At 55.1% G+C, this 15,309-nt stretch overlaps 1 protein-coding gene and 1 long non-coding RNA gene across 2 annotated transcripts in view; one reads left to right on the forward strand and one right to left on the reverse strand.

The window, feature by feature from the left end:
• Positions 1-15,309, reverse strand: part of TPPP (tubulin polymerization promoting protein) — a 36,586-nt gene that overhangs the window by 6,364 nt on the left and 14,913 nt on the right. The window contains exon 2 of the mRNA XM_066243237.1: positions 7,333-7,653. Coding sequence (XP_066099334.1) covers positions 7,333-7,649 — 317 coding nt within the window. The 5' untranslated portion in view covers positions 7,650-7,653. The remainder of the gene's footprint in view (positions 1-7,332; positions 7,654-15,309) is intronic.
• On the forward strand, positions 4,689-9,402 carry LOC136313110 (uncharacterized). The gene is made up of 2 exons (XR_010727101.1): positions 4,689-4,908; positions 9,126-9,402. It is a non-coding gene; the product is annotated as an uncharacterized lncRNA (long non-coding RNA).

The raw sequence follows: 15,309 nt of genomic DNA on the forward strand, positions 1-15,309 counted from the left end.
AGATCGTTTCAAAAGACTCTAAACTGGCTTTTCACCTTTTATAATTTAACTAAAAAACATTTTTGCCATTTTGACTGGATCTTCCCCAGTTTAAAATGGCAAAAATGTTCTCAATAAAACTAAAGGCAGTCAGTGGAGCAAGGATCATCTTTTCAACAAATGGAGCTGTAATAACTGGCCATCCACATGTAAGTAATGAGCTTCGATCTGTGCTTTGTACTGTGTACAAAAGTTAACTCAGAATGATCCTAAATTTATTATGAAACCTAAAATAAAACTTCTGGAAGAACACCTAAGAAATATATTTATGACTAGGTTAGACAATGAGGTCTCAGAAATGACACCAGGAAACAGTCCATTAAAAAAAAGGGATGACTTGGACTTAAAAATTTTTTAAACTATTTTCTTCAAAAGACATTGTAGCCTGACCTGTGGTGGCACAGTGGATAAAGCGTCAGCCTGGAAATGCTGAGGTCACCGGTTCAAAACTCTGGGCTTGCCTGGTCAAGGCACATATGGGAGTTGATGCTTCCAGCTCCTCCTCACCCCTTCTCTCTCTCTCTCTCTCTCTGTCTCTCCCTCTCCTCTCTAAAATGAATAAATAAAAAATTTAAAAAAAAAAAAAGAAAGACATTGTAATGCAACGGACAAACCACAGACTGTAAAAAAATACAAAATACATTTAAGTACAGTATTGGAGTAGGATGAAGAACTCTTAAAACTCAACAAAAAGAAGAAATCCAATGTAAAAAATTGAACAAAATGCCTGAACCAGACACTTTGCCAAAAATCTATGCGTGGCAGGCCCTGGCCGGTTGACTCAGTGATACAACATTGGCCCAGTGTGTGGAAGTCCTGGGTTCGATTCCTAATTAGGGCACACAGGAGAAGCACACATCTGCTTCTCCACCCTTCCTCCTTTTCCTCTCCCTTTCTTCTCCTCCCCTCCTGCAGCCATGACTCGACTGGAGCAAGTTGGCCCCAGGCGCTGAGGTTCACTCTATGGCCTCCCCCTCAGGTGCTAAAAAAAAAAAAAAAAAAAGGCTTGGTTGCCAAGCAACAGGGCAATGCCACACAGATGGATAGAGCATCACCCCCTAGTGGGCTTGCTGGGTAGATCCCAGTTGGGGCATATGCAGGAGTCTGTCTCTGCTCCCCTCCTCTCACTAAAAATAAATAGATAGATAGATAGATAGATAAATAAAAATAAAATCTGTGGGTGGCCAATGAGCCGTGTGGAGAGTCTGCATACGGTTCGTTCCCAGGGAGACTGCTCACACAGGATGGACCGAGTGACCAGATGAATACGACATTCCCTGTGCTGAAAAGACACAGGGCTGCAGGGGCTCAGGCACAGCCAGTGGGGACGCAGTGTGGCATCCTCTGTGGAAGGCAGTTTGGCAGTTTCTTACAGGTTACCTGTGACATGACCCCGAGACCCCACTCCTGGGTTCCCACTCAAGAGAAATGAAAACTTGGGCTCACATGTTATCGCTGCTCTACTCATAGTTCTGCTCCTAAGTCACCAAAACCCAGAAACAGCCCCCTGATCCTCAGCAGTGGATGGGCAGGCATGCCTTGGCACATTCACAGCAAGCACTGTTCCATGTTGCAAATGTCTGAAGACACAGGGCACACCAACTGACACACCCATGGTCAGGAGCTGATTGGAAGTTGCAGCCCTACCTCACCTGAGGCCATTGGGAAGGCCGGATGGGGAGCAGGGCCCTCCGCACACTCAGAGCCTCCTGTCCTGAGGGCGTTACCGACAAGGACCACAGGGCAGGGGCTGGGTAACAGGCTGGACTAGGGCTTCATCAGACCCACGGTGTTTGGTTGTGGGTTCTGCCTCTCACAGCTCTCAGACTCACCACCCACAAACTCACTGTGGCACTCTGTGGGCACTGAGGGCCATTCTAGGCAGCTGCCCCCCAGCTTGGGGTACCCGGGATAGTGTAAACACAGCCTCTTTTCTTCCTCTCCACTCTGCTGGGTGGGTAACCTCCAGGACCCAGAGGAGGCCTGTTTGTCCTGGGCTGTCACAGGCACTCCTGTCTCCTATTCATGGCCTGCCTGGACTGGCATGTAGACATCAGGCCTGGTGGCCAGCCCGGTGACCGGCCACTAGAGCATGCAGCCCTCTTTGGGCACTGTGGCACCAGGCACCACCAGTATGAGTCATTCGGGCCAAGGGTGGGGGGACTGCCCACAGGGGCTCCTGTCAAAGGGCACATTCAGATTGGGGTGAATGCACAGGCTCAGGGCCCTGACTTTCCCGCCCCACCTGGCTGGACCAGGTGTGCCCCAGTGTCTCCACTGTGACCGATGGGTGGGTCTCGGAACCCTCCCAGGGAACTCGGGGCCCTGCTGCTGAGAGAGTCCCTGGTGAGTTCTAGAGTGACAATGCCAGTCCCTTCCCCAGAGACGTGATCACATTACGCTGCTCTCCACACACAGAGTGAGCCTGTTCTCAAGAGTGCACACAATGGCGGTGTCCCCACACCAAGCCCTGTGTCTCCCCACCAGCCCCCTACTCAGAAGGCTGTTGTTTGCTGGAACACCAGCCCAGCAGTGACGGGGTCATGCTCACACAAGGCCCCTGGCGTCCCCTGGGCCTCCTGGACCAAGTCCGGGCAAGCAAAGAGGCTGAACCGGCTGTTCCTGAAGGTCACCCAGGGACACCAGAGGCCAGCCCAGCCCTCTAAGGACAGACCCAGACCTGTGTGCCTTCAGGGCCAACATCACAAAGGCTCCCAGACTTTGGCCAACGCATCCCAGCACAAAGCACCGTGAACCCCCTCCCCAGACCCCTCCTTCCCAGGGAATCAGGGCAAACGGCACACTCCCAGGGGCCCATTGCTGAGAGGCAGTGTCCAGCCTACTGGATCCAGTGGGGACAGACAGGGTGTTGGAGAAGGTACGGGTTCTCCCAGGTTCCCTGACCACCAGCAGCTGGGACCTGGTGACCTGTCCAGAGAACAGCAGCCTGGCAGCTAGGACACTGCCGTGGGAAGGAAGTGAGGTGTCAAAGGAGAGCCCTAAGGCACTGACAGAGAGCTGGGAGCTTCCATGACATTCCCATCATCCCCTGGGCCAGTGGGGGTGGGGGACTCCTGGGGACGCTGTGTCTGGTGGGGACGCACCTCTGGGGGAACCCTGGCTGGAAGGTTTCTTGGTCCCCGTGGAGGGCTCCGCCAAGAGGCGCTCTTGGCAGACACTCGCCCTCGCCCCTGCTCCGGGCCGCCCCCTTGGCAGACCGGCTCCGCCTGCCTGAGCCCTGGGGCACAGAGCCAAGGGTGCAGACCCAGCTGCAGTAGATCAGACATGCTAACAGCCACTTGAATCACAGGTCTGGTTGCCAACGGCCATGACCTGCCTGAAGAGGCCGCCACGACACCCACCCCCACATTCAGTTACTTTCCCAAAGTAGGGAAAAACCACCCTTAATGTTCCTCCTAACCCTAACTGTGTTTGCCTGGTGCAGGCCTGGCGTGACATGGGTCATGGGGACAGGGGCGTCTGGGGCTGGACTCACCCTGGGCAGGGTGGGGCAGGAGAGGCTCAGGGTGGAAGCCACTGGACGCCCTGCACTGCCGTCGGTGGTTACGTGAGGGCGCCACAGAGAGGCCACCTGACCCTGGAGGACCCCAACACGAACCTGAAAGCACAGCACGGGGCTGGGCGCACCCACCCAAATGCCCCAACCTCGCCCCCAGCCTGGAGGGAGAGGCCGGGGTCAGGAAAGGCCCAGCGCAGGGAGGGGGTCAGGAAAAGCCCCCAGGAGCATGCCATGTCAGCCCTCAGGCCCAGGAGTAAAGCAGGGTTGGGGGAGTCTCAGGGCACTGAGCAGACACTACCTGCTCACACACTGGTCACTGTGTCACCGGTGCTGTTTCTCAGACATCACTTCACACTCAGAGCTTCTGCCCACTCCACCAGCCCCTCTATGGCACCCCCACCCCACAATTGTGCTTTGCTGGGGCTCCTACTACAGGCCCAGCCTGCTCCAGCCACTGGACAGGCGCTAGATGGCATCTGGGCTCCAGACCTGCACTTCTGTGCTGAGCTTCTGCAGGGCTTCAGACAATTCCCTTGTGTCCTGGCTGTGACTATAGCATGAATGGCAAAAATGGAGCAGTTTTCCAGGTCTTTGGTGACAGGGAGCCCCACCTACCTGCTAACTTCTAACCTGGGATCCAGACACCAAACACAGGCTGAGCTGTCTCCTTGCACTGTTGTGACGGAAACAGGCTGTTTTCTCTATGAGCACACAGCACCCACCAGACAGGCATGTGCGTGGGTCAGGAGAAGCTACAGCAGAGACCCCTGCCTGCCTCTGCCCCCTTGGTCTGTCTGGCCTCTCCACCTGCTGGGTAGGGATCCCAGTGCCTGACCCCATACCTGCTGACACATGCAGGCAGGACAGAAGGGGATGTTGCCATCCACAGCCCCCTGAATGGGGCTGTCTGAGTAACACTCCTGCTTATGCATAGGAGGTCCTAATTAATTAATATGTCAGACTGACCGTCGTCTGTCCTTTGGGGCATGGAGGATACTGGAGTTTTTGTCTAGGTAACAATAGTCTTCAATCAAGACCTGATATAGAGCTGCAAGAAATTTGTTTCAAATTTAACACATAGTAACATCAAAACAAACAGGCACTGCCATGGTGACAGGACCTAAACAAAGGCTGCAGATACCCTGGCTGGCGTCACCGCCCGGAGCCCTGGCAACCGCCCCCAAACAGAAAGAGCTGCTCTTCTCCACCAAGTCAGCAACTTTGAGGTTCCACGCCCGTCCTGCTGGATCCTACGATGCTGCCCAGGGCACTGTCTACCTTTCCCATCCCAGAGTCAAGAGTGTGAGGCCCTCATACCACAGCCCCATGGTGTCCAGCAAGCCAGCCAGGTAAGGGGGCCCCACCTGCTCCCTTCTAGGGGCCCACGCAGCCACCACAGGCTGGTCTTCACTGTGTAGTGACCACAACCTCTCACTGGGCTGGGGCCACAGCTACCTGTTCCCCATTCCATGTCACCCCTATAGCGAGCTGAGGCGGAGACAGTAGGGGACCCTGAACAGCCCTAAGCTCTGCAATGTGGAGCCCTTTGTGCTCAGGAGCTGGAGGCCACAGCTTGGCCCCTAAGGGTCTGAGCAGCTGATTTCCTGCCTCCCAGGACAAGCATGGGGAGCATCAGGGTCCTTCCTGGGGCCCACTCACTCCTGTGATGCCAGCACCCCCCATGTGGGTGGTGGGGTTCTCATGCCTCCTGCACACAGGGTCTCCGGGCCTGTCCAGGGTACTTGATCTCTGAATGGGTCACCACCACACTTGCCACCACCCCTCCTGCAAGGGTGTGGCCAGCCTGAGTTCTACCTATGTGCATGTACATGTATTGTGCATGTGTGTGCAGATTTGTACTGTGAGCTCATGTGCATATGTGTGCACAGGCATGACTGTGTGTATGTGCATGTACTATGAGCTCCTGCGCTCACATGGGTGCACACGCTTGAATGCAGGAGCTTAAAGGCAACTTACGGCAGAAGGAATTGAGGGTGAGGGAAAGAATCGCCCACACCTGCCCCGACACTTTGCATGCCTGGGCCGGTGCCAAGGGTGTGAGACCCTGGAAACCTGTCACACTCCCTAGTGGGGTGACCTGCCCCTGGACAGGCCAGTTATCACCCTCTTCCCAGCCCTTCTGTAGGTTCCCCAACAGACACAGCTGTTGGGGTTTGTCAGATCCTGAATTAGCCCCTCTGTCTCTCCTGGACACACTGGGTTTACAAAGGCCTGGAGGACCACCCCAGGGGCCTGAACGGAGGGTCCATGCTGGGCCTCATCCCAGCCCTGCCCCAGCTCCTCCTCTTTACCTGCATTCACCTCTTCCTTCAATGAGTGGCCCCACACTCTCCTCTGACCCTGGGCCTTGAGAGGCATCGGCTCACAGGAAATGCAGAGTCCAGCAGAATGACATATCCTATGCTATTGTGTCGTTGGGGCTCTGGCCTACCTGTAAGAAATCTGAAATGGTCGACCTCTTCCAATGAGACTGGAAAGACTGAGTCCCTGACTCCTGGGCCCTGTGACTAGGTCCTAATGGTTGTCCCTAGGGGGCCACTTGAGGTTCCACCTCCACCCTGCCCCAGTGAGGCCATCCTGTCCAACCTCCTGCTTGGTGGGAATGAGTCGACCCCAGGAGAGCTGGCCCGTGGCTCCATGGCGACTGGTAGTGACAGCTTCCCATCTGCCTCAGGTGGTTGTCAGGACTGTATGTTAGGCTGGGGAGTTGGGGATACCTCGCTGTGATGGAGACACACCAAACAACGTTTCCACAAGCAAAGTGGTGACATGAAGTCACAAGCTCTGGAGGCACAAAGAAAAAAGCCTGTTCATTGACTCTGTGCTCGGAGGAGGAGGGATGGATGGAGGGTGGGGCCAGGCCATTAACGGGGAGGGCTCAGGGGTATCTGAGATGAAGGATGGTGAGGTCACAGCAACATCCAACTAGAGGGTCACACTGACCTCAATGGACACAGGACAAAAATAAACTGAAATAAAGCAATTTTCCAGCAACATGTATGACCTGGACAGAGGACTAGAGGTTTGGTGGCTTTGGGGGCCATGTGTGGCCATATTGGTCATGGGTTGAGGAGGGTAGGAGAATATCCTCACACTTCAGAGATGCCGGAAGAATGGGAACTGGGTGTGTATAATTCCTGGACGTGTCCCCAACATCCAGTAGAAAGGAGTGTGCAGGAACATATGACATGCACACACAGCACTGTGTCTTCACAGATACATAGGAACATACACTTGCATGCCCACAGGTGCACATGCACACAAAGGAAGCGCACGACCACAATGCTCAATGTCACAAAGTCACAGGTAAAGACTCAGGTGCTAACTTCTCTGTTACCCACACTCTTCTTCCTGTGTGATCATCCGCCAAAGCAAAGGGGAGCCCCACAGAGGGGCAGCAGGCAGGAGCGGATGAGATGCAGGTCACACCTTAGGGACAGGCTTCACAGTGCCTTCTCTCAGACTCAGCCCGCTATGGGCCAGGGCCCTGCCACTGAGACCCCTCCAAGCTGCCAAGGGCAGAGCAGTGTCCCCCTCCTGGGCTCCTAACCCAGCCTAAGGCAGCCTGTTCTGGTTTCAACTTTTGGGCACCTGATTCTGGGAAGGGAAGGATCTCAAAGCATCACACTCCTCACAGCCCGTTAAGGCATGAACAGCCCCCCAACCCCCTCGTGGACCCTGGATGTGTGGCCTGGACGACCACAAGCCTCCAGGAAGCCGGCTCCAAGGCAACGGAGCCCTGGCACACTTACTTGATTTTGCTGAACACAATGTCCACATCGGTGATGGTCACGTTCTTCCCGTCGATCACCTGGCAGTCCTTGCACAGTTTTGACCAGTTTTTGCCATGCATCTCCTTCCCGGTGGCCCGGGTGTCGCCATGCACGGCGAACCGCCGGAAGGCCTCCTCCAGGGCACTGAGCTCTGGGGCGATGGCAGCTGCCCCCTCGTTGGCACCTTCTGACTCCAGTGACAGCCTCTTAGCCGCCTTGTCCTTTGCAGGGTCCCCTGGGGACTTCGGGGGTGTCTTGTTGGCGGCCTTGGCGGCCTTGGCCTTGCTGTCGGCCATGTTTCTGGTGGAAGAAAGAGAGAAGGAAGGGGTTATTCTGTTTCCTCAGAGCCACTGCCCATGGCCCTCCCAGCTGCCCGCTCACAGGACAGGAGGCTGGCAGCCACCCAGGATGTGGCAAGGCCCCTGGGGCCCCTTGGCACTAAGCCCTGGGCATGAGGGGGCAGAATCCCTGCCAAGGTGACCACAGCAGGATAGTGAGCACTTGTCCTGCTGCTGGACACAGCACTGCCCCCAAGCACCAGCATCTTGCCAGTCATTAGTAGATTAAGGACCCATCTTCAAATAGTCAAAGCCATCAGCAATGACAGGGCCACAGGAGCTATACCCAGCCCAGCCACCTGGGGGCTCAGGAATCCCTCCCTGTTACTCCCCCATCATGGTCCCCACCCTGGGCTACATCTGCTGGGTGACTTCCCAGAAAGACACCCTTCCCAGGGTCCATGGAGTGATGCCACCCTTGGGGAGGGGGTCCAGAATCAGCTGCTACCCTCACCTCAGGGCTGAGCCTGCTGCCCTCCTGTGAGTGGAGAGGGAGACCCTCGGGTGTTTTCCCAGGAACCCTGAAGCCGAGCATGGCTGTGCCCCAGGCACAGGATGGAGGAACTGCCTGCACTGGGACAAAGTCATCACTCGGGGCCCTGTGTGGAGAGCTCAGGGAGCCAGCCTAGCCCATGAGTCTCTGCCTCTGTGAGGCACCTGACCCTCAAAGCTGGGCTGGGTCCCTGGGGGGCTCAGAAGACAGCAGCCCGTGCTGCCTCCAGCAGGTTTCAGGAGCACCGAACATTGATGCCAGGACAAGACCCCGAGAGGCCCAGCACCAGGGCTGGCAACCCAGGGAGGCTTCCTAGAGGAATGCAGCCAGGAAGCTCATCTCTCTACCTCACTAAGAACAGATGCCTCGGGGGGGTCAATAAGAGGACAGAACTCAGGACCCACTGGTGCACAACACAAAATCCAGAGCAAGGTCTGTGCCATGAATAGTAAGCTTGCTCACAACTCTGCCTTCACTGAAAATCCCTTTCAAATCTGCATTCTCAACACCAGTTAGGACAGAGGAGGATGGCTGACCAAGCATTGTGAGGGGGTCCTGGTGGCTCTGCTGAACTCAGGATCCCACAAATTCCCAACAGGAAGAAGTCAAATGCCCTTGACCATTGGACTGAATGTTCTCAGAGGCCTCATAGGCTGTAATCCCACCCTGTCCCCCATCCTCTGTGATGGCACAAAAAGTACACCTGCTGCTGAGAGAAACCCTGGACACCCCATGAGGAAGTACAGCTGGTTCTGGACATGAATGAGAGTTGGATCAGCACTTCCGGCTTCCCACAGGAGCAGGTGCAGGTGCAGGTGCAGGTGCAGGTGCAGGATAGGGAGTGCTCTCTCTGAGGGATTGAGCACCAAAGTGAAGGTGCTCAGGTGTCAGTGGAATTGCTTCCAGGTTTATTGCTGACACCATTTCTTTGTCTGAAACAGGAGCTTCTTATGGGACCAGTAGAGTGTGTTTACATGGCATCTCTTCAGCACTTGGTGCCCAGGAAGGAAGAGTGGCTAAAATTACTAGAAGCATGAGCCCTGGACGGATAGCTTGATTGTTTAGAGCATCATCCTGAAACCCAGAAGTTGCTGGTTCAAACCCCGGTCAGGGCACGTACAGGAACATATTGATGTTCTTCTCTCTCTCTTGCTCTCTTGCTCTCTCCCTTCCTCTCTTTAAAATTAATAAAAAATAAAGAAATAATTTTTAAAAGATTACCAGAAGTCAACTTGTCAGTCGACTTGTGAGATAGTGCACGTGTGTTCAACTTGGTCAAAGAGAAGGAAACCTCTTATGATGCTTCCAACTCAGTGCATGTTCCATGATCCAGAGAACGTCGTATCATGAGAAGAAAACATGTCCAAGTGACATCAGGGATAGCTGTCTCAGGGTTTCAGAACTCTGAGTCATTCTGTTAAAGCACGAGGCTTTAACATGCTGGGAGATCAGCCTCCACAGTCAATTAAAAGGTGAGAAGAACTGAACAAGATGTGAAAAAGTTCTGTGGTCATGAGCTTTACCATCTGACTGGAGTCATGCTTTTCTGTATGTTGCAGATTTCCTAGAAGTGCTATTTTATAGCAAGGGCCCAGATAGGGGAGGCCAGGGCTCCTCCCCAAAACCCCCTGAACCCCACTCAGTGTCTGGGACTGAGCCAGCACTCTAGGGAACCAACAGCAAGCCCTCCTACCAGCCACCTGTGGGGGGCTGGGTGCCCCACCAATGACACAGAAAAAACGAATCCCTGTGAAGTGCCCTGGACACACGCTGACCGGATACGTTGATTCTGGCAGGCAGAGCAGGCCCTCTGGGAACGTCAGCCCCCAGGGGCCCCTGGATAAAGGCCATGAGTCACAGCCAGGAGAGGCCTGCCACACCACCCCGCTCAGGCACAGCATGGCCTTCAGCCCAACTCACGCTGAGCACGAGGCTTTAACACGCTGGGAGATCAGCCTCCACAGTCAATTAAAAGGTGAGAAGAACTGAACAAGATGTGAAAAAGTTCTGTGGTCATGAGCTTTACCATCCGACTGGAGACAGGCAATAAATAAGTAAACAAACCTAAGTGGGATGACATCAGGGAGTAAGAGGTATACTGAGGAGAAGTTAAAGCATGAGATGGCGGCTGCAAGTATGATTTGAGATGGATTGGAGGGGAAGTGTGAGTTGAGACAAGGCCACACAAAGGTACAGCACATAGGCTAATGTGCCTGGAGCATCTAACGCCAGTGCTGCCACGAATCCCGCCAGACAGTGCAGCTTCCTCCCAGACTCAAAGTCCCACGAGGCGGCGAGCAGGGGGGAGAGGAAAGAGCAGAGAGAACGTGGTCAGGCTGGCATCAGGTGTCCACCTGCTGCCCTGGGCACTGGGAGGAAAGGGACCATACTTTAAATGTTCTGAAGAAAAACCCTTCCTACTGGGAACTTCTATACCCACACCACGGCCCCAGGGGTGAGGGGCCATGGATGGCTGCCACAGACGAGCTCGGTGGCTCTACCACATTTGTCAGAAAGGTTGTTGGTGATGGTCAGCATGGCAGAAATTCATGGCCAGCCCTGGAGAGGGTGCAGGAGCCCCGGAGTCAGCAGCAGCCCTGGGAGGGGAGCCTGGGGGACAGTTTGGGAAGAGCGGACAGACAGGGTCACGGAGGATGGAAAACTCCAGGGGATGAACAGGAGACCTTCAAGCACAAGCCTTCTAAACTCAACCCTGGGCGGCTGGCCAGGGCTTTTCTCCACCAGGCAGCGGCCACTTCGACCTGCAATGTTCCGTCCGGAGCTGTGGCCTCACGCACGTGCCTCTATCACTGCTGTTTGGGGCTGTTTCTGGGCATGGTGATGGGTTTTCACTTAGGAATCAGCTTGGAGTCTGTTCTCAGAGATGTCCAGAGTGATGGTAGACAGAGAGGTCCTGGAGTAACAACCTTGTTGGAAAGCAGGTGGCGCAGAGAACCCCCACCCCAGCTGCCGTGGCTGCTCCCGCTGCCCTCGCCCTCGCCAGCCACGCGGTCTGTGACCTCCAAGCCGCAGAGGAGATACGGCCACGAGATCCAAAACACAGCTCTCTGTTCTGGGCTCCTACTTTGTTTCACTATGAACAAGTTTTAAAATCATTTTCACCCAACCTGTGGTGGCGCAGTGGATAAAGCGTCCACCTGGAATGCAGAGGTCGCCGGTTGGTGACCCCAGGCGACCCAGGCTTGACTGGTCAAGGCACGTATGAGAGGCAACTACTATGAGCTGATGCTTCCTGCTCCTCCGCCCGCCTTTCTTTCTCTCTACCCTCTCTCTAAAAAAATCAATAAATAAAATCTTTTTATAAATTATTTTAACAAAATAACAGCAGGAGTTAGAGCCTGTGTGCAGATAGGGGAAGATGTCTAAGGTTACTGTCTGCCATGTGGAGAAGAAGCAGGACAGGGAAGAGCAGAAATCACTCACCCACTCTGGAAAAACAGACCATGGCAACCAGAGCTACATGTTGGCACTGCCAGGAAGTCTATGGGCAGCCAGGGCTGAGGGGAGGGGCCACATGTTTCTGTCGTTTGAATTGCTCCAATAAATCCATGTGCTAGTTTCATAATGAAGTAATAATAATAAATTTAATTTAAAAAGAAGCCAAGAGCTCCTGCAGAGGGCTAGCGGCATACAGAGGTATCCAGAGAGCCCTTCTGTGTTCATGATGACAGCTTGCACATGGGGGCCTCGCTCCAGCCGGAACCCGCCTGGCTTCTCTCCCCACCATGGAGGCTGTAGTTCCCCACTACTTTCCTGCCTCCATGGTTTCTGGGGGTGAGGTGAGTCTGAACCCAGGGTGGCCTTCCATGCCCTTCCTACCTGTGACACCCCCTTTCCACCAAGACAAAAAATAAAATCACTCAGAGGGATAGGCTGTCAGGAAGTCAAAATGCCAGCCCACCAAATGCAGTGTTCTCTGAGGGGTGGCCTGTATTATCAGGTGAGTGCTGTGTTTCCAGGTGTGTACCCTGCACCCAGTTGTGTTCTCTGCACCTCCAGGTGTGTGCTCTGCATCTCCAGGTTTGTGTCCTGTGTTTTCGGGTGTGTGTCCTTCACCCCAAGTGTGTGCCCTGCATCCAGGTATATGCCCTACATCTCCAGGTGTCTTCCCTGTGCCCCAGGTGTGTGCCCTGCATCCGGGTATATGCCCTACATCTCCAGGTGTCTTCCCTGTGCCCCCGGTGTGTGCCCTGCATCCAGGTATATGCCCTACATCTCCAGGTGTCTTCCCTGTGCCCCCGGTGTGTGCCCTGCATCCAGGTATATGCCCTACATCTCCAGGTGTCTTCCCTGTGCCCCCGGTGTGTGCCCTGCATCCAGGTATATGCCCTACATATCCAGGTGTTTTCCCTGTGCCCCAGGTGTGTGCCCTGCATCCAGGTATATGTCCTACATCTCCAGGTGTTCTCCCTGTGCCCCAGGTGTGTGCCCTGCATCCAGGTATGTGCCCTACATCTCCAGATATTTGCCCTGTGCCCCAGGTGTGTGCACTGCATTCTCAGGTGTATGCCCTGCATCCCTAGGAGAGGTGACCCTCCCTGGCCAAGGTTCCACATACATGGCACAGGTCAGCATATGGTAGGAGGGTAGACTGATTGGGTATGATGAGGTATCACTCCAACTGGCTACAGACACACCAGCCTGGATGCCTGGCAAGCTCTGTTCCTGCTCTCTCAACATGAGGATTTTCAACAGCTCGACAAAGCCCCAGTGAAGAAAGTTCTAATTTATTTCATGGTCCAGGACCCCCAGCTCCACATGAAAGCCCAGTCGCTCTCCTGGCCCTCTCTCATCTGCTTCCTGGAAAGACCCCCCAATTCTTTGAGGTGTATATATGCTTGGGAGGTAGAGACGGAGAAGGAGGACTACACAGAAAGGCAGGGTGGCAAACAGGGCAGGTGGGACATGCCTCCCAGCTGGCCTCCCTTGGGCCCCCTCTTCTGCTGGCTTCAGGGGTCCTGGACAGGAGGTTGAGAGTTGTGTCCCTCTCCATCCCTGGGCCTTTAACCAAGTAGCCCACCGCAGGACCCTCGCTGGCAGGAACCCTACCGGCAAGCCCGTCAATAGCTCTGGACTCTGATGGTATCATACAGGACTGGGGGAGGGGCAGGGAGAGGAGTGGGTGGGAGGCAGGAAAGGTGGAGGGAGCCGACGTGCCCAGTTCTGTGTGAGCCATTGGCCTCTGCCAGGTGCTGCTCGAGGCAGAGCTGGCGCTGACCTAGAGGGGTCAGAAAGAACTGATAAAGTACTCACACTGGGTGTGGGGACAGACTATGTTACCGAATTTGCATTTTCAAAGGAGGACTCAGAGAGTGCAGGGCAGCCGAAAGGTGGAATTACAGATCAGGAAAGGTGGAATTACAGACCGGAGTGGCAGGAGACGCAGGGCAGGCGCATGGTGCCCAGAGGGCAGCACCCGGGAAACAGTCTGACAAAAGCCACTGGCCAGGTGACCCCATCCAAACCTGGGGACACTTGCCCCTGAGTGTCCACCAGGATCCAGGGACCGTCCCACCATTATGGTGGGCCTGTCTCTAAGATACCGTGTGTTCTCCCTGGCCTACTGCCCTTCACAGGCTAAAGATTATCCAAAGACCCATGGCAGGGTTCCTATTTCCAGAAAAAACTGGACCCCATTTCAAAATGACTTTTCCTGGAAAAAACCTATATACAGAAGGTGGCACAGGAAAGACCCTGACAGACGACAGTCACAGTTGCTACATGATATCAGCACATAGCACCCCAACCAGGAGGAATGAATATTCGTGTTAGTGACATGCCTGCACTAGGACCAGGTGTCTGTGAGCAGGGCCAGGTGTGTTTGTGAGCATGGCCAGGTGTCTGTGAGCAGGGTCAGGTGTGTTTGTGAGCAGGGCCAGGTGTCTGTGAGCAGGGTCAGGTGTGTTTGTGAGCATGGCCAGGTGTCTGTGAGCAGGGCCAGGTGTGTTTGTGAGCATGGCCAGGTGTCTGTGAGCAGGGCCAGGTGTCTGTGAGCAGGGCCAGGTGTGTCTGTGAGCAGGGCTAGGTGTGTTTGTGAGCAGGGCTAGGTATGTCTGTGAGCAGGGCCAGGTATGTCTGTGTGCAGGGCCAGGTGTGTTTGTGAGCATGGCCAGGTGCCTGTGAGCAGGGCCAGGTATGTCTGTGAGCAGGGCCAGGTGTGTTTGTGAGCATGGCCAGATGTCTGTAAGCAGGGCCAGGTGTCTGTGAGCAGGGCCAGGTGTGTCTGTGAGCATGGCCAGGTGTGTCTGTGAGCAGGGCTAGGTATGTCTGTGAGCAGGGCCAGGTATGTCTGTGTGTAGGGCCAGGTGCCTGTGAGCAGGGCTAGGTGTGTTTGTGAGCATGGCCAGGTGTCTGTGTGCAGGGCCAGGTGTGTCTGTGAGCATGGCCAGGTGCCTGTGAGCAGGGCCAGGTGTGTTTGTGAGCATGGCCAAATGTCTGTGAGCAGGGCCAGGTGTGTTTGTGAGCAGGGCCAGGTGTGTTTGTGAGCATGGCCAGGTGTCTGTGAGCAGGGCCAGGTGTGTTTGTGAGCAGGGCTAGGTATGTCTGTGAGTAGGGCCAGGTGTGTTTGTGAGCATGGCCAGGTGTCTGTGAGCAGGGCCAGGTGTGTTTGTGAGCATGGCCAGGTGTCTGTGAGCAGGGCCAGGTGTGTCTGTGAGCAGGGGTAGGTATGTCTGTGTGCAGGGCCAGATGTGTCTGTGAGCAGGGCTAGGTATGTCTGTGTGCAGGGCCAGGTGTGTCTGTGAGCAGGGCCAGGTGTCTGTGAGCAGGGCCAGGTGTGTCTGTGAGCAGGGCCAGGTGTCTGTGAGCAGGGCCAGGTGTGTTTGTGAGCAGGGGTAGGTATGTCTGTGTGCAGGGCCAGATGTGTCTGTGAGCAGGGCTAGGTACGTCTGTGTGCAGGGTCAGGTGTGTCTGTGAGCAGGGCTAGGTATGTCTGTGTGCAGGGCCAGGTGTGTCTGTGAGCAGGGCCAGGTGTCTGTGAGCAGGGCCAGGTGTGTCTGTGAGCATGGCCAGGTGTCTGTGAGCAGGGCCAGGTGTGTCTGTGAGCATGGCCAGGTGTCTGTGAGCAGGGCCAGGTGTGTCTGTGAGCATGGCCAGGTGTCTGTG

Source organism: Saccopteryx bilineata, chromosome 1 (genome assembly GCF_036850765.1).
Source record: "Saccopteryx bilineata isolate mSacBil1 chromosome 1, mSacBil1_pri_phased_curated, whole genome shotgun sequence".
In the NCBI taxonomy this organism is placed as follows: Eukaryota; Metazoa; Chordata; class Mammalia; order Chiroptera; family Emballonuridae; genus Saccopteryx; species Saccopteryx bilineata.